This window comes from Drosophila yakuba, chromosome 2R (genome assembly GCF_016746365.2).
Source record: "Drosophila yakuba strain Tai18E2 chromosome 2R, Prin_Dyak_Tai18E2_2.1, whole genome shotgun sequence".
Lineage (NCBI taxonomy): Eukaryota > Metazoa > Arthropoda > Insecta > Diptera > Drosophilidae > Drosophila > Drosophila yakuba.
The window spans coordinates 20984681-21003355 of NC_052528.2; the positions used below are offsets into that span (position 1 = coordinate 20984681).

The 18675-nt window shown below is 40.6% G+C and overlaps 1 protein-coding gene across 35 annotated transcripts in view; it reads right to left on the reverse strand.

Moving 5' to 3' along the window:
- LOC6531661 (protein muscleblind) overlaps positions 1-18675 on the reverse strand; it is a 162599-nt gene that overhangs the window by 95664 nt on the left and 48260 nt on the right. For 22 of the 35 annotated variants that reach the window (XR_005560636.1, XR_005560635.1, XR_005560634.1 and 19 more), the window contains 2 exons: positions 10540-11235; positions 9798-9830 (listed from right to left, as the gene is read on the reverse strand). Coding sequence is in view for 29 of the 35 variants with exons in the window: in XM_039372525.2 (XP_039228459.1) it covers positions 9798-9830; positions 10540-10728 (222 nt within the window). In the remaining 6 variants the exon portion in view is untranslated. Of the gene's footprint in view, positions 1-9797; positions 9831-10539; positions 11236-18675 lie in introns of those variants that run through there. The other 13 variants (XR_005560637.1, XM_039372526.2, XM_039372524.2 and 10 more) reach the window with 2 other exon arrangements.

Here is an 18675-nt window from a genome sequence, read left to right on the forward strand (position 1 = left end):
TAAAACGTTTGCCAATCCATGGGATAAAAATCTCTCTGGCCCAGCGTATTTCTTTTCAGCCTGCAGAGACAACAAACAAACGACAGTAAATCATTCTCAGCTGCGAATGGCGAATGCTGAATGCCGAATGGGATGGTACCCAGTACGTATAGTGGATGGGTGATGGTGATGGTGAGAGGGGGAAAGACTAGTTCCATTTAGATTTTTATTGTTGTCGCCATTTTTCCAACGAATGGGTGGGACTTTTCGCCTACTTTGTGCTGCGGCAGTAAACATACCGAAATGCTTTTTGAATTGTAATTTCTGTATTTTTTTGTATTTCTCTTGCAATCCTTGGGGCTCTCGGACTTTGCTCCTGATTCTGATTCTGGTTCTGAATCTGATTCTGATAGAGATTCTGGCGATGACGTTTCTCGATGAGCTCTCTCGCTCTTCTTCAGTCCCTGATAAGCGTGATTGAATTGATTTTCTATTTTTCCCCCTCAGAGGACGGCCTTTGTTGTTGCCGCTGCTGCGCCACTTTGCTGATGGATATCAATTGAAATGCTTAAACAGGCGCTTTGCGCATTTTCAATTTCTATTCGCACAACCAACAGAAAAAAAAAAAAATGGTAGTTCGCATGGCAGGAGAAAGATATTTGTTGATTTTGGCCAGGCGACTTAAATTGTGCTGTCAGTTTTCGAGGAGTCCGAGGAGCGGGAGTTGCTAAGCCTCGGCTTTCGATATTGATTTCGCGTGCGAACGCATGTGTTTGAAAACTCAGGCAACATGACGGAAGTAATCCATTGATTGCTGGACTATTTTCGACGGGTGGGGGGAATAAGGAAATTTCGCTTCCGGGACTGGCAGATTTATTTGCGATATCTATTACCGCTCAATACGGCAAACAAATATAAGTGTATTGTACTGATTTCAAAGATGGTAGCGATTAAATATGTAACATATTCTGATTTGAAACGCATTGCACAAATTTGTGGAAATTTCCAGAAAATATAATCCAATTGTCTGATAAATAAAATAAAATATTTTTAATAAAGAAAGTATTCACACCTCTTTAAAAGGTGATTAAAACATGAAAAGTGCTGGGTGTTCATGCCTAAAGTAATTTAATTCTGTGTCTCGCTCCAGCATTTTGTTAACTCCCAGGGCAACGTTTAGTTTTATTCATTGAAAATATTTCATTTCCTTTGCCAAACACAAATTCCAATGAACTGGCAAAATCCACCTCCGATTCTATATATCTATCTCATAATATGCAAATTCGATGTGTAAGCGACAGTACGAGAATTCCTGGCCGTCAGTTGTTCAGTTTTTGCAGTCAGATAAGGACATGAGGAGCAAAGGAGATCACTGAGGAGGGGTAAAGGCCGAACCCAATTCGAGCATTTATCGATTCCATTGTTGATTAGCATTTTCCACTCCGCTCCGCAGGCGCTTCCTCGCTTCATTTGATTTTCATCGAGAGCGGCGAGCAAACAAAGCAAGAAATGCCAAAGGCACAGGGTCCTGGGTCCTGTGTTCTGTGTCCTGTGTCCCGAATCGTTTGTCAACCCCTAGAATATGATAAGCACCTGCCCTCCGCCAGTCCCAATTGGTTTAGTATCGGTCCGCCCTGGCACCTCTGTAATTTGATGACCCTGTGCGCCATGCCGAAACTATTAAGTAAATTGAATATCTTTCTATTTTTGGTTTTCCTCCTTTTTTTTCTATTTCACCCTGCTAAACCAAAAATAGAAGTCGATGGAGACCAGGACGGAGACTTGAGTTCTAAATTACACTAATGGACACCGAAATGTAACCGAGCAAACTTTTCAGATGAACTGCAAAATCTGAACTGGTTGTGAGCTGAAATGCAGATGGAAAATGGAGATGGAGATGGATACCATGTAGTCATCATCATCATCAAATGACCAGGGAGCGGGATTTTGGGGGGGTTTTCTAAATAGCTGCGCTTCAAGTGTTTGCCACAAAATGTGTGCACAGGCAAACTTTTGACCATAAATTATGGCATTTATTCAAAAGGCAAACGCTCCTCCGGAAGTCCAAAGGGAGTATTATCCTTTCTCTGACCCACTGCTTCTCTGTGGATTTTCATTTATTAGCCTCTCGCCCCAGTCCACAAAACTTGCAGTCCCAATTGACAGACAGTCTCGAAATTTGACCAGCCGCAAAGAGAAATTGAATTTCTCGTTAGGAGCTGTCCATACACTGAGCGCAAAAAAGGCGTGCTTTGCAATTAGCGAGGAAGAGTTTTGGGTTTGGAAGTGTCAAACTGAAGGACTTTTCTTAAATAAAAACAATACAAATTATTACTTTGACAACAGTAATGCTTATTATTTAGAAATATATAAGGAATAATTCCAGTTTTAGCATTATCCATTTTTAAATGTTTAAAAATTCTTGTGCTGCAATTTTTACGTTACGTATTTCTACGTTATCGAGTTTAATGATTGACATCCTGATTATTTTTGATGATCCTCGTTATATGTGCCCAATTGAGTTGCAGTTTTCGAACCAAAGCGGCAGCTGTCGTGTAAAGCTCATTTAACAATGGCAACCCAGGCAGCCCCAACCCTTTCTCCCTTCCACTCCCCATCATCATTTCATCCTGGAGCACAAAAAGCGCAAGTTGCTCCATGGCGCGTGCAACTCGAAGGCGCTGCTTGCCGCATGCCGCAGCTTCATTAAAATTGCAGCAGCCACCAGTCAGTGAAAGAACAAGAAGGCAAAAAGGGGGGTGAGGGAGGTGGCAGTGGCAGTGGCAGTGGCACGAGTGGGCAAAGGGGGAGTGGCACTGGGAGGCGCAAGCGAAGTGCCAGCAAGATGGCCTAACGACGTCAGCACACAATGGGAGCGCACAATGCGGATGTGTGCGACAAAAACATCAGCAACAACAGCTAAAAAATACAACAACAACAATAAAAAAATGAACCAAAACGGCAATAGAACATTCCACAATACACCCAAACGCCGGGGGCGTGGCTGGTGGGGGGCGGCAGATGACGTCGGTTCTAAGTCGAAGATGATGACGCACAGTGGATGAAAATGCTCTCATAATGCAGGTTTAAGTTATATTTAGGTATATACCATAAAATAACAAGAATTTCCTTTTTTAAATATGCATTGTTAGTTTTACATGTTATACCAATGACCCATGAAATAAAATAAAAGCAAATGTATGCTTTTTGCCAAATGAAGTCTATTTAACACCCGGCGGAAAAGCAAGAAAATGCTAATATTTTCCCAAGCTGCCATCCATTCCACTGCTCGAAGGCTGGCCCAAGAACCCAAGGAGTAAGCGGCAAGGACAGCGACGACTTCTCGCGTGACCTGAATTATTGGTGGCATATTGCCACTCATTGACTTTGCCGCAACGCCCGAGGCAAAAGAAAATGCGCCACTCGCCTGAAAGGAGCGGCAGGACACGAAAGAAAGCGGAAGCCACGAGAGCGGGGCGGCGGGTGGAGGGAGGAAAAGGAAAGGATGCGGAATGCCAGGAGTGGGTCCATTGAAGGAACTTAAAGTTTACTGGGCAAACAGTTTGCAGCGACCGGCTTTAATCAATTTCTCTTGAAAAATGCAACACCCAAGACAAAGGAACAAGCGAGCAGGCTTGGCAACGCAGGCCATCCAGCCATCCAGCCATCCTGCCATTCCATCCTCCTGGCATCGTGGAGTCCTGGCCTCTCACTGGTATCCTGGCAAGCCCGGCGACAAGGCTGACAATTGTTTGGCGAGTTTGTCAAGCGTGGGACGCGAAATGCAACAGGAGCAGCTTGTACTGCAGCTGCATTGTGGCCTGCCTGACTGCCTGTCGTCCTTTTGCAATCCTTACAAATGTGACGCTGCTTTGTTTGTTTGTCTCGCTTTATTTCACCACTCGTCGACGACATTGCGGTTTAATAATGTGTAAAGTCAAAGTTATTTGATATACCCAAACAGACGCACTCACATACACATGCACACACACAAAGAAGCTCCCACTTTCAAGGATACAACCGCACACATATGTGCCGTGTGCCCACAGCTTTCGTCCTTCCTCCTCCGCCGCAGTTAGTCATTGCTCGGCTCGAGTCCCAGGCGATGGCTTTTCTTCTTTAAATTTATTGGGTTTTCTGTCTGCCATTATTTGTTAGGCACTCCTTGCCACGCCTCCCCGCCCACCTATTCCTGCTCCAGCTCCAGCTCCTTCTCCTGCTCCTGCTGCTACTCCTACATCGCAATCCCCGTCATCCCCTTCCACACACGTCTCATTTCGCTCGCGAGTTCCGCAAAAATTGAAAATAAATTGAATGACGTTTTTATTGATCTCGATTTTCGTTGGATGCGGTCCCTGTTTCTGCTTTTTTTTTTTTGTAGCAGTGCTTAGTTTGACGCTTAGCTGTCGCCTGAGAAAAACAGAAAGCAAAAAAATAAAGAAGTCTGAAATGCGGCTTTAGGAGGGAAAATCTTGAATGTCAAGTTGGCATGTATTTGCCAGCTGAAGAGCAATTATTTACATTTCGTTTTAATTGATTTTCCTCAACGACTAAAGCCCGGCGCTTAAAATTTAATATACATCAGCAAAATGATGATTGTAACAAGTGACTCAAAGTGTCCGAAATTTTCTCATTCCTTTTGACAGCACTTCTTGTTAATCCAATTTCAATCAACAACTTTCTCGACTGCCTCACACATGTATCTTTTCTACCTTTCCCTACTTTAGGCAATAATCCAAGACAGTCACTCAAGAGTTGATGGCCCAACGAGTCACCTGTCCCGGACATCGTCCGCCTGAATGACACTCGTATGAATATATAATCCTTCACTCTGTCAGCGAAATGAAATTGCAAGTCGAAAGAGAAAAATATTTATTTGTAGAAGACATCGATTCCGAGCGCTATTTACATATGCGCTTTTGACACTCTCCAATCGCTGACTGCATTACCGGAAAATTCCTCGACTTTCGAAGCAACGGAAAAACTTCCGACGTTTTTTATTCGATGGATAGAGCAAAATGAATGGCGTGCATCCCTGCTCGCATTTATATTCATCCCGGTCAGGCATTAGTTTTTGTTTGCCTTTGTCTTAGCCATATGAAAAGAAATTGGCGCCCGAACAGGGACTTGTTTGTTGGTCAGAATGGAAAGTTTTTTTTTTTTGTTTTTTGGCTTTGGGAGGGAAGTCTGGCGCCCAAGTGCAATTTGTCAGGCTCGTGACTGGCTCATGGTTGGAGTGTGAGAATGAGATCAAGAACGAGAAGGAGAAGGAGGAAAATGCTGCGAATTGTTAGCTGCGGAATTGGGAGGAATCCGGCAGTGGGAAAAGCACCTCACTCCATCTTGGCTCGCTTCATTTGTTGGCTTAAGTAACTTAACAACTTTACGCTTGCAACTCGCGTACGCGACTCCTTCGGCGACGTCCTCTTGTTTATATTGATAATGTGCCATTTATTTTATTTAAGGCATGCGCTCGCTTGCTCGATTTGCAGTCACGTTCCGGCAGAGGACGAAATGTGGGAAGGGGGACGGGGGGTTGTGGCAGGACGAATGAATTGTGTAGGTTTCAGCAACTGCGAAATGGCGCACTCGAACTCAAACTCGCTCGCAGTCGCAGTGGCAGTGGCAGTGGCACACATGTGAGTGTGAGTTTGAGTGTGGCCATGCGCAAGGACATGCCACAACTTCCTGTTGCATAATGCATTAAGTGCTGGTGGGCGAAATATCCTGGATGGGAGGCAGCGGGAGTTGTTCTGCTGAGTTATTGACTTGAAGTTTGTTGCGGAATTTCCAAGTGCAACGTGTGTAAGGCATAACAAATTAGGCGCGCCTGGCAGCAGAATGTTGCAGCATTGCAAATGGGGCGAACGGGGAGGAGGTGTAATCCGAGTGCTGTGCCACATCCACATAATGGCAGGTGAGAGGACACTGCACTCGCAACAGATTTCGGTGATGTCTTAAGGCAACGAGGGATTTATGCAGTCTTAAAGTGTTTTAGAGCCCATGCACAAGATGTTGACAAAGTTGACAAAGGCCTTAAATCAAAGATTTTCTTAAGCAACGTTGCCTGTTCGGGCGCCACTCCTTAGTTTAGCTTAGATATACCCAAGTATTGCAAATTATACTGGTATATACCACAGCTCTCATCAAAACTTCTCACCAATTACCAAAAAAATCACTTTTATGTCCTATTGACTCAATGACAACCGCAAAGTTTTCACTCTTTTCTATACATTTCCTGTCTTTATTTCACTTCTCCTGCCATTTATTCCGAGCAACTATTGATGATTTTCCTTTTCTTTCGATTCCTCTTATTGGTGTGCGCTCTATTTCCCATTTTCTGGAAAGTTTTATTTAAATTGGATTTACTTCTTTTTTGGTTTATTTTGTACATTAAGTTGCTTCTGCCATTCAGTTCTTCTGCTCGGCTGCTTATTATTATTATCGATTTCAATGCCGACCAGCAATTTTTCATGCCAAATTGGAGGAGCAAAGGCGGTGGCAGAAAAAATAGATAATGGAATTAAAAATAATTGGATGACATTGAAAATGTGGGTGAGCGAGCAGAATCAGAATCAGAGCGATGGCGAAACTTTATTATTTTCTTCTTTTTTTTTTATGTCAGCCAGTTCCTGTTGCCTTTAAAATTTAATTACCAAAGTATTTCCGAGGCGGCTCGAGGCGATCCGGAAATTCAAGCGTCAACTACAAAATTGGAATAAACAACAGAAAAGGCCCGCAGGAGCGACAAGGAGCGAAGATGTCAAAGTGGCCGGCTTTGTTCTCCAGCCATCCATGTATCTCTCTCCCTCTCACTCTTTCGTGACTACGGTTTTTGCAAGCGGAAGAGTTGCCATTTTCATTTTCTTTTGCGGCAGCGCCATTTTCCTTTTTTTATTCCTTTCGACCATAATTTGCATGGCATGGGAACTTGACTTTTGTTGGCCCGCCCCGCAAGGGAAGTGGAAGTGGCAAGAGGGAAAGCTGGCGCGGAAAATATGTTGCATGCGGCGGTGGCGGCGGCAGTGTTGGGAATATAATAGAAAAATAAGGTTCCACACAATATGGCCGAGAGCTTTACAGTTGGTTAAGTAGCAAAAGCGCGCGAAGCGGCGAAAGGACGACGTGGCAAAAGGCGCCGGATAAAGTGGCACCAGCCAAGCGGCAGTCCAGAAAAACGCTCGCTGCGGAAAAGGAGGAGATTTTCCAGCGAGGCCATCTCACCCAGCACAGCACAGCGCCAGAGCATGGCGTTAAAATTGTGTTGACAAGAAAATTATAAACCGGAAAATGTTTTATGTTGTGGCTATGCGATTTTTACCCATTCTTATGGCCTCTCACTTTCACAGTCTCGCTCTGCTTACAGTGTATCACCCATGCCCATCTCGCTTTCCGAGTGGCTTTTAAAGTTTCAGCTCGCCCATTGTGGCCAAATTAAATTGAGGGGAAATTACCAATGAAATGATGCCAATTTGCTGAAAGGGTCAGAGGTCACTAAGCGAAAAAGAAGCGCTTCGCTGCGCTAAAAGGCATTCAAGTTTGCTGGTTATTTTTTAAGAATTTTCAACACTCGTAGTTAGAAGTTGGAAAATGATCCACTATTCCAAAGATTATTATTAGAATATGGAAATTCTTGGCATGGTTCATGTGAAATGCCTTTTGACATTAATATACAAGTTCTGGATAAGCCCTCTAATACTGACATTGACCCAGTTTTAAGTTGTAATGCTGCTTAAACTTTTTCTTTGTAAAATGGCATTTAAAAGCCCAGTACGCGCAGCCTAGCAATAAATTAGTGTCGCGGCCACCGAGAAAAAGTTTAAACACGGCCAGGTACACGTGTATTTCATATAGTATGGCCATATAATCACAGGGAGTCGTACATAGGCCTTTCGTCCTCGAACATATATACATATATATATGTAGATATATATAATGTGCTGGTTACTTGCCACGTTTAAGTTCGTTAAACATTTAAGCCCAGCTCGTTTTGTGTGTCAAGCACACACGTACATGTACAGTGTACAGTGTACACTCATATATACGTACATACTATAGAAAAAGTCGGTGGGGACAAAAAGAGGTGAAAATGAGTGCAAACACACTCGCCTACAATTACAGCACTCAAAAGGGGGCTAAGAACAACGGGGCAAGGCAAATGGAAAATGGAAAAATGCGAAGGAGGCTGGGGAAAAACGCTTGGCGAACGAAATTGCTCGGCAACTTTACTGCATAGTTAATTAATAGGATAACACAATTAATTTGTGGGCAATGAATGTCTGAGCTTTATTTACCCGCCCAGCTGGGCAAAAACTACAAGTGCCCAAGGGTCACTGGGTGTGTGTGTGTCCTTTTCATTTCCACTACAACTTCCATTGCCATACCCATAACCATACCCATACCCAATTCCAGCTTGCAGCTGCTGCCCCACAGATGATGTGGATTCTGCAGTCAGAACTCGCTTATCACGCAGCTGTGGTTTCGGATAATTGCCAAAAGGCTTATGAGATTTCCCTGGCATGGCCAGAAACTAACCGAGGCGCCAGTCTGACCCGGCTCCTCCTAATGATCCATCAAAGATAATTGGAAATGTTTTGGGGTTAGGCTTGATTAATGATGCAGGTCAGGCATTGTACGGAGAAATGGCCAGAATTATGAATATTTAATATGCATTCAAATTCGACACGGCTGAGATTAAATCATAAGTGGATTTTAACTACAATTTCGGACACACACATTATAGATCTTAACTCTAAGAATTGTAACCCATTAGAGTTAGCTTGAAAGTAATAAACTTTTATTTGCCAACTTCGACTAGAAGGTTTTGTAACTATAGGTTTAGTTGGAAATTGTAACATCAGCAGAGATTAATCTATAACTAAGTCCAATAAATGGCTCTGGCTTGGGGTTTCCCATGAACAAAGAGAATTTTGGAGCCTCCCTAATACATTAATTGAGGCCCAGTCGCAAAAGGTAAACAGTGCAAGAAATGGGAGGGCTTTCCAGTGGCTCAATTAACAATGCCCACCCCACTCACCACCCAGTAAACAGAAAAAAAAAAGTGTGGATCCTGCGAGCCAACGAGCTACTTACAAACATCAGTTTTAACTATTGTTTGCACACTAGACTCAAGAGCGACAAAGCGAAATGGTTGGGGGCGCTGGGATAAAAAGGACGAACTATGCCCAACTTTAAAGACCGAGTCGCTCGCTTTGGGTTTTGTTTGGAATAACAAAAGGCCGTTGGCCAAACAAGCTGCCAGCGACGCCTAAAAAGCGGCAACGTAAAATTTCAAAACGTAATTTTTTATGCTGTCACAAATTTGATGGTGATGGTGATGCTATGCTACCGCTCCACCTACTGCTACTTCTACTGCCACTGCTGATGATGATGGCATTTTGTCAGCATTATTATACTATACATAAAATACTCCACTTTATGTTGCCATTCTTTGGCAGTTGTTTGTTTGTTGCGGGTAGAACAAAAAAGCTTAATAAAGAAAACACCAAACAGGCAACTTAATTTTTTCCTGCCCCTTCCTCGCCATTGTCCTGTTTAAAAACATCCTTTTGTTCACCCCTTTTGTTTCGCCCCCCACTAATTTGCCACGTTGCCGTTTTTCGGGCGGTAAAAAAATTCAGGAAAAGTGGGAACCTCTTTGGCTTTGATTGTATCTGCCCTGCGGCAGGTTGTTTGTGTCGGGCTACAAAACGCAAGTTATTTACGATAAGATCAATGGAATCGGTACTACGACGGAAGGGGGTGTGTATTCTTAAAGCTATAATCTTAACTTAATAATTGAATTTTAAGTGCTTTACCTTGAAGTTATCCATGTCTAGGAGTTGCGTGGCCTAAAATCACTCGGATGGTGACAGACGATTATAGTTAATCAGTTGAGTTTAAGAGAACGTTTTATTTTTTGCATTTTAGTTTACACAGAGAAAATCCCAGATTTGGTGTTTAAATTTTTTGAATGAATTACTACTCAATTAGTCACCGATTCTCCGTTTTTCTCTATGTTTCTTTTTTTTTGGGGTTTCGATGGGTGGTGGAACTCTCTTATTTGTAAGCCAAAAGCTAAAGCCTTCTACTCGGGACCCAAGACTCAAGCCTCAAGCACACTCACGCACACATTCTCAAATGTCAAGCTCAGCTCGGCGCTGCATTTAGCTGTTTAGCTGCATTTAATTTATATTTTATTTGGTAGGCACTTAGAGAGACAGCCACTAAGTATATAGTGTGTGTATTTAAGATATGTATATATAGAAGCACAGAGATACCAAAAACGAAAATGGAGTTTATAAAAGCACAGAAGCACAAACAACAAAAGCGAGACAAGATCAGTTTTCGTTGAGGCCCTTAATTTGGGGATTCGATATTGCTTTGAAATATATATTATTTCTAATTTTTTTTTTTTTTTGGTGGAATGAGAAATCAAGACTTAAAGCTTACGGTCTACGAGTCACACGAAGCAATAGAGGGGAGTTGAGGGTATAGACGGTTTGGTGGTTGGTGGCTCTAGTTCGGTTTAACATTGTGGGGGGTGGGGGTGATACTGACCTTGATGCTGTCGTAGCAGGCGGTGACCTTGCCGTTCTGGACCTCCACGTTGGCCGGGGGATGGGCGAACTTGCACTCGGTGTCCTGGCGCGAGCATTTGTTGCGCTGGAACTCGCGACAGACCTCCAATTGCAACCAGCGCGAGTCCTTGCCGTTGAGCAGGCTGTTCATATTGACAACGTTGGCCATCGTGTTTTTTGGGGTTATAGATATATAACTATATGCTGTTTACGGATCTGGATCTGGATCTGGGATAGCTGGATAGTATTTTGTATAGTTATAGCCTAGCGACTAGAGAGAGTTTTTTTTTCTTGCGTTTTATTGTTTTACTATACGTTTTTCTTGGTTTTTTTTAGTGCTCCGCTCGCGACACGCACACACAAAAAACACTAAATTCAAGAGCACAGATCAACACCTATATATGTATATAGCATAGATCTATGGCAGATGGTATGATGGTATTTCAGTTGCTTTCTGGTCTTTATCGATTTTGCTCGTTAGCGTTTTTGTGGAGTACAAAGCTTGTGGGGATAGCTGATAGCTTGGGCTTTAATTTTGATTCAAATCGAACGACGCTTATTCAAATATATAGATGTGAGTGTGTGTAGATACATATATCTATAGATAAACGCAGCTGTTAATTTTTGTATTTTATATTTTACTGCTTTTTTTGTGTGTAAGCTGAGTTTACATTATCTGAAATGAGAGTAAAAGAGAGAAATAGAACTTTAGGATCATACCGACTTGGTTCACATTCCAAGAGAGATAAATAGAAATGGCGAAAAACAGAGATAGATAGTCGTATAGAGAGAGAGACAGAGCGATTCTAGGTATAAGTGAGAGATGTGGAAACTGATCATGTTTTTTTATATATTTTTTAGATTTTAGGGGTTAGTAATGCGCAAGTCGTTGTGTTATGGTTTTTATGCAGAATGCAATGCTCAAATGATAATTATAAACAAAAGACAATCGACAGACATAACCGTATCACTAAGGAGTATTTAATATGTAATATATTTGCGATAGATTCCTAGACTAAATGAGCGAATGGTGTGCAAAATAAAAGTTCTCGTTTCATACAACTTATGATATAGTCACTAAAAATAGTTCACCAGATATACACAAATGAATATCTGGTTGTATACAATATATATAGTATATATAGTTTATATAGAGCGTGAGCAGCGTTTGGCATCCAGTTTGCAGCTTTCTGGAGGGTATCGCAGGGTATCCAACAGCCAAAACAGCCAAGAGCCACAGCTAAAGAGCCACAGCCAAATAGCCAAATTAAGCCTAGCCCCTAAGGCAATTCATCGCAATGCACATAGACCAAATAAAAAGATTACTACGGATAAATATTATGAACTAAAGTGCACTAATGGTCGCCCAGTTACGTACATACATAAATATATATGTTTATATATTCGTGTATCTGTAGGCCCGGCCCAGCGGTGTTTAGCAATTAATTTGTATAGGTAGGTATATAATATTTTTTGATCGTTTTTAGCTAAGCAACATTTAAGAGAGAGACACCGCCTGAGAGAGTAGTGTTTAAGACTCGTATATATATTCACTTTTTAGCAAATTTCTTTTTATAGCAATGGGATAAATTGTTAAACGCACTTACCGCTCGATACAAATACTTTATTTAACGCTTATTGCGATTAATCAAATACTGTAAAAAGAATTTTGTTTATAATATACATATATAATAAAGGAAAATGCATGAGGAAACTGTTACTTAGGATAGAGAAGTGTAAATAAATTTCAAAAATCACCAAGTGACACAATCATCGATGACGGCACACACAATTTGATATTGATATTTTGTTGTTATTAGCATTTCAGCTTGTGTTTATTTGCCATTGCATTGTGTTTTGTTTGATTTGTTTTTATCTTCATTTGAACGCCTGTTGCAATTGTTGTTGTAATCGTGTTTGAATTGGTGTGCGTGTGTGTCTTTAATCTTATCTTATCGCAGTCAGCGGCATATGAATCAAAGTTTTTTGAAAATGGGAATCTATAAAGCTTTCTTTGCTTGTCTGGGTTTTTTTTTTCAAAATTTAATGGGCTTGGACCGGTGATACATTAATGGGGAGTGACGAACTAATTTTGCAATCGAAACTGATATGAGTAAACTGACAACAATTGCGCAAATTTAGTTAAATATGCGATTTGGTGTGGCTGCACTTCGTTTCGATCATATTGAATCGAAAATTCCTCTCACTGTTCAATAAACATTCTCCCAAAAGCCAAATATTTCCTATCTAGCATTTGGCATTTTCAAAGATATCACACCGACACACTGACAGGAAATTATCTCAGCCAAGTCAATTTGAAAAGATACCAACGAAGACAATTAATAAACTTCATTGAGAACACACATACAGAACGTATTCTATCTAGTTTCTGTTAGTATATGGATTTGTGGATACGTTCGCATGATGTCAGCTGCAAATTGCTTTTCCGTATTTTAACTTGATTTCCAAAGATATAAATTGTGATTTAATTTATGAGCTGAGAAATTGAAGAGCCATCACCTACTTGCGCGTGTCTATGTGTGTGTGTGTGTGGGTGGGCTAATGTTTATGGCATGTATTAAAATAATTCTTGAAAACTTTTTCGGCTAAAACAAAAAAATCTCTATCCACAGAAAACCGACCACGGGGGAAAAAAAGAAACACGCAAGTGAAACAGACGGGACGCCCACACAAGCGGACGTGGCTGGGCATCAGGCTATGTGGAATATATAGAAGATATTATAGCCAACAGATACAGATACAAATACAGATACAGATACAAGTACTGAATTCGAAACAGCGCCAGAAATTAGCAGCCGTGTCATTGACGCAGTACGAAAATTTATGACCAGAAGCGGGTGTGGAAATTGCTGCACGAAAATAAACTTCCCAATAGTGTTTAGACGTGAAATTGGGCCAAGAATAATCGAAGGTTCTCCTGTTTGTGCGGACATACATATGTAAATATATAGATCGGTGCATCCGCCGACCTACAAATAACCTTCAGACCCACTGCTTTCAAATCTAAGGACACTCGCATCTCGGCGTTTTTCGGTTATTAAAAAATCATTAAGAGAATATAAAAAGAAACGAAATTAAACTGACGGACAAAAAACGATGCAAATTGATGTAGACCCAGACCCCGAAGACAAACAAGTTCAACAAGTTTTGTCCGTAGGTTTTGTTTTCCTTTTTTCTTTCTGGTTTTTCGGTCGCGTATCAAAAAGTGTTTTGAAGGTTAAAGTTACCGAAAAAAAGCGCTGAAACATCTGAGAATCGAAGAAACCAGCCGCAGCCAGGGAGAGAGTGAAGATTGAAAAACTGTTAATTTCCAAAGCTGTTAACGCAACTCCACTAAATATTTGTTCACATTCGCATTTCACATGTGCCCAAGTTCGACTTTATGTTTATGCAAGCTGAGTCAACACAAAGGCAGCTGTGCTGCCATCAGAATTTTTGGGCAATCCTAATTGCATCTGGAATTGTGGACTACTTTGTTTATCAGTTTCTTGTTTAATTTTCAAGAGTAATGGGGAAATATTAGTCTTTGGTGAATTGGCAAAGTAATTTATCTACAAACTAGGAATCAAAAAAAGATCGTTAATCTTGATATTTTAATTGTTAAAAGGGTCTGCTCTTTGCTAGAAAATAAATGTGGAAGTTTCTGTTTTAACAAAATTTATTATTCAATTAATTACTGAACAGCTTAATAAAAATTTATTGCCCTAAATAACGAAGACTCTGATTAGTACCAGTTATTTGATAATTACGTAGATTAGATTATCGCACTGAAATCTGCTCTAAAATAGTGGTCATTGTACCATAACAGCTGTTTAAAGGCAAAAGGTTATTGTTATAAGTTGACCAACAGTTAGGAAGTTTTCTAGTTAAGCTTGCAGTTTTGGCCATTAGATAACATATTTTATCTATTCATGCCACCGCAATCAATTAACCGTTCTTTATAACTTATCCAGCTATCCATTACCCAACACACATGCCCCATAAATAACGTGGAACTCCGTACATACAGAGCAAATCGAGAGCGTTTTGCTGATAAGGCGACAAACACAACGAATAGAACGCTGCAGTTAGCAGTTGGCTGTGAAAGCGCATTTGTATATACTCTTATTGATTTCGTTTTTTTTTTTCAGATATGCGACTTATATTGTATACGACTGTATGTAGATATGTTCATACATATATAAACTTGAGCGCCCGTCGACTTACGAAGTTGTGACTAAAGCCATACACAAGTCGCGGCAAATACCTCAGAGGGCCGAAAACAACAGCAAAAACGCAAAGTTTTAGCTCTCTCCCCGCGGCCGACAAGTTAATGCATTTAAAGAAACATTTACGCAAGTGAAGCCGTAGCAAAACATCGGTCACTAACCGCTCTGCAACATTATACAACGCTCCTCTTAAGCCCCGCAGAAAAAAAATATAAAAAAACGGAGCACCCCAGAAGGTATGACATACATATTTAACGATGCGCTCATAAAAAAAAGTGAAAGAAATGGGTGAAGCCCGGGAAGTTTGCGAGTTAACCAGGTTCGACGGCTGCTATCAATAAACGAGATTAGATAAAAACGGGTTGAACCCTATACACTCATACTGTAATATGCATAGGCCTTATTCGCAATCACAAACAAAAAAAAAGTTGAAAGAAGATAGTAAAAGCAAATATCCTACTCATTATGACAACAACTGGAATGAAGTAATAATTTACAATTATTCTACTTGCATATCCCAACTAAAAGTTGTTCAACGAACTGCAGGAACAGCAAACTTTCCCAGCTACAAACCGCGAACCGTAGCAAAACCCATCAAAAGATGGTATGACTTAAATGTCAGCCATTTATGGCAAGTGGCTAAATGATCGGCTTGCTTTGGCTTATGTCATTCAGGTGGGTCGAAAAAAGACAGACAACGGCTCTATTTTTATTCTACAGGTAAAACGCCGCTCCAAAAATGGAGTTTTGACTTGCCCAATTAATTCTCATTGTCATCCATCTGACTTGGCTAATTAATTTGGCAGTACACGTTGCGTGGGCTGCAAAAGATTATTTTTTCTTTAGCTTCATTAGTTTTCTAGGCTTTTGAAGACACATCGCTGACGGAATTCATTGACAGCTATTAGCGCTTTTTGTGAGATACTTTTCGAAAGTTGGTGCTCAGATAAAAGAAATGCATGCACATATACTTTTCAGGGGGCTGCCCTTATTTGGTCTGGCTGTATAATTTGGCAGAGCTCTCGAATAGGTGCTGAAATAATCTGCAGATCGATCTATATATGGTATAACGTATGTGACTAATGGGAAAAAGCAGAAGAAAACAAAGCGTGCCGAAAGCATAAGTAAATGAATTCGATAGGGAGCTATCAGATTTCTTAGGGAAATGTGGGGTTTTGGAAATAATTACAGATCTTGGTAATGGAAATCAAACCATAGCGAAACCAGTAATAGTAAGGGCTTTGTTTTATTAACATTTGTTTTCCTTTTTTATTAAAGTAAAACTGTAAAGTTTTCATTATTGATTACTACAAATGAAAGTAAGAAAAACTTTCATTTTTATACCCGTTACTCGTAGAGTAAAAGGGTATACTAGATTCGTTGAAAAGTATGTAACAGGCAGAAGGAAGCGTTTCCGACCATATAAAGTATATATATTCTTGATCAGGATCAGTAGCCGAGTCGATCTGGCCATGTCCGTCTGTCCGTCCGTCTGTCTGTCCGTCTGTCCGTCTGTCCGTCTGTCCGTCTGTCCGTCTGTCCGTATGAACGTCGAGATCTCAGGAACTACAAAAGCTAGAAAGTTGAGATTAAGTATACAGACTCCAGGGACATAGACGCAGCGCAAGTTTGTCGATTCAGGTTGCCACGCCCACTCTAACGCCCACAAACCGCCCAAAACTGCCACGCCCACATTTTTGAAAAATGTTTTAATATTTTTTCATTTTTGTATTGGTCTTGTAAATTTCTATCGATTTGCAAAAAAACTTTTTGCCACGCCCACTCTAACGCCCACAAACCGCCCAAAGCTGCCACGCCCACACTTTTGAAAAATGTTTCGATATTTTTTCATATTTGTATTAGTCTTGTAAATTTCTATCTATTTGCTAAAAAACTTTTGGCCACGCCCACTCTAACGCCCACAAACCGCCCAAAGCTGCCACGCCCACACTTTTGAAAAATGTTTTGATATTTTTTCATTTTTGTATTAGTCTTGTAAATTTCTATCTATTTGCCAAAAAACTTTTGGCCACGCCCACTCTAACGCCCACAAACCGCCAAAAACTGTCCTTCGCACTTACACTAGCTGAGTAACGGGTATCAGATAGTCGGGGAACTCGACTATAGCGTTCTCTCTTGTTTAATTTCGAAAACCTTGCCCTAGTCCCAAGATCTTTCAGCATCCAATAAAAATCCACCTGATCTCGTCTTATGCAAAATCAAATCAAAAGCTCATTGTCACGTTTTTCTCTCAGCGGAATTCATATTCAAATTTTCGTTCACACAAGCAAATCAATTTCTTAGGCGTAAAACGCGATCATCAGTAATTACGTCAGAGGTCGAGCTATAGCATATATAGCTTTATACACACAAAACTGAATCGAAAGAAGAGGCCGAAAAATAAAAGCGAATGGGGGGAAATCAAAAACAAAATTCATAAATGAGAGCGAGCTCTATCGCGCTCATATACTATTTTTTGGCATATTCATAACATTTGGCTTATCTTAAAAATACGAGAGCGCCGTCACAAACACAGATACAGATACCAATACAAGTACAAATACAAACACAACCTGAAAATCTGGCGATGAAGAGAAGGAAGAAAAGTGCGAGCAACAAATGCTCAAAAAATTTTCATAGATTTCTGTGCCTAATTAATTTCGCTGGCGAAACGTATTTATGTTTATATATTCCCAACGTGCTGTTGATGAACCCCAAAATAGCCGAACCAAAGTGAGAGAATAATTTTTATAAAATTAAATATTTCACAAAATTTCAGAAATCGAGAGAATCGAGTTAATCTTTGAACTAATTTGTGTGCACATAATCACATTGCAGACACGCCTCGAAACTCGCAGACTCTCGTCTCCCATGGGAAAGGTTAACCAATCAATTCTGCCTTCAATTGATCTCAATTGTGCGTTGCCCCAAGGGCCAGTGAAGGGTTAAAGATGCCGACGTTATAATTCACCATTGGCATTATGCAAAAGCGTATAAAAACTTTGTCTCTCGGCCACAAAAACAAACTTATTTCGGGACTGCAGTGGAGAGTCGTTCCAAAAACGCTGCCAAAAACAAAAAAAAAAAGAGGCGGTGGTGAGGTGGTGTATCTTTTGGGGGGCTTGTGGATGCACAGCTGCAGATACATCCAAAATGTGCGGCAGCTGTCGCCTGTTATGGGAGCTGCCTCAGATACTCGGATACACGGATACTCAGATACACGGAGGTACAACAACACCAGCAACCGACGAAACACGTTCAAAATTTCTTTTTCGACTCTTTGGTTGGTTGTTGTGTTTTGGCATGTGCTAAGAGAATTATGTTAGGGTGTGCCATTTGTATCTTTTTAATTGAGGAAGCTGCATTAAACCTCCAATTGGGTGTGAAACAAGTTATGGATATTTCGAATTTTATATTGCCAAAATTTATATTTAGTAAGCTATAACATTATACAGACACTTATGGGACCATAGTTTGTAGTAAAACCAGTGTATACCTGGCAAATGAAAATCTACAAGAAAAATCTAACATTCAAAAGAACTATAACAAATGCATAGTTACCAAATGTGTTGTTTACTATTTTTAGGTAATCTACCTCTGAAATTTGGAACTCCAGCTAGTCTGAGTCACCCTAATCCTACGATGCTCCCAACCAGATACAAAAACCACAAATATCTATTTGTTTTTTGTTTCTTCTTTCTTTTCGACTTGTTCGCTGCCTCAGTCGACGTCGGCGTCGACGTCGCAGCTGCTGTGCGCTTATTGAAAAAGCCAAATACAAAATTTCTAGCAACGAAATAAAAAAAGTGTTTGATATTTTTAGAAAAAAAGACCACGAGCACATGTTTCAAAATATCAAAAAAGATGAAAACTTGAACGAGAGGAAA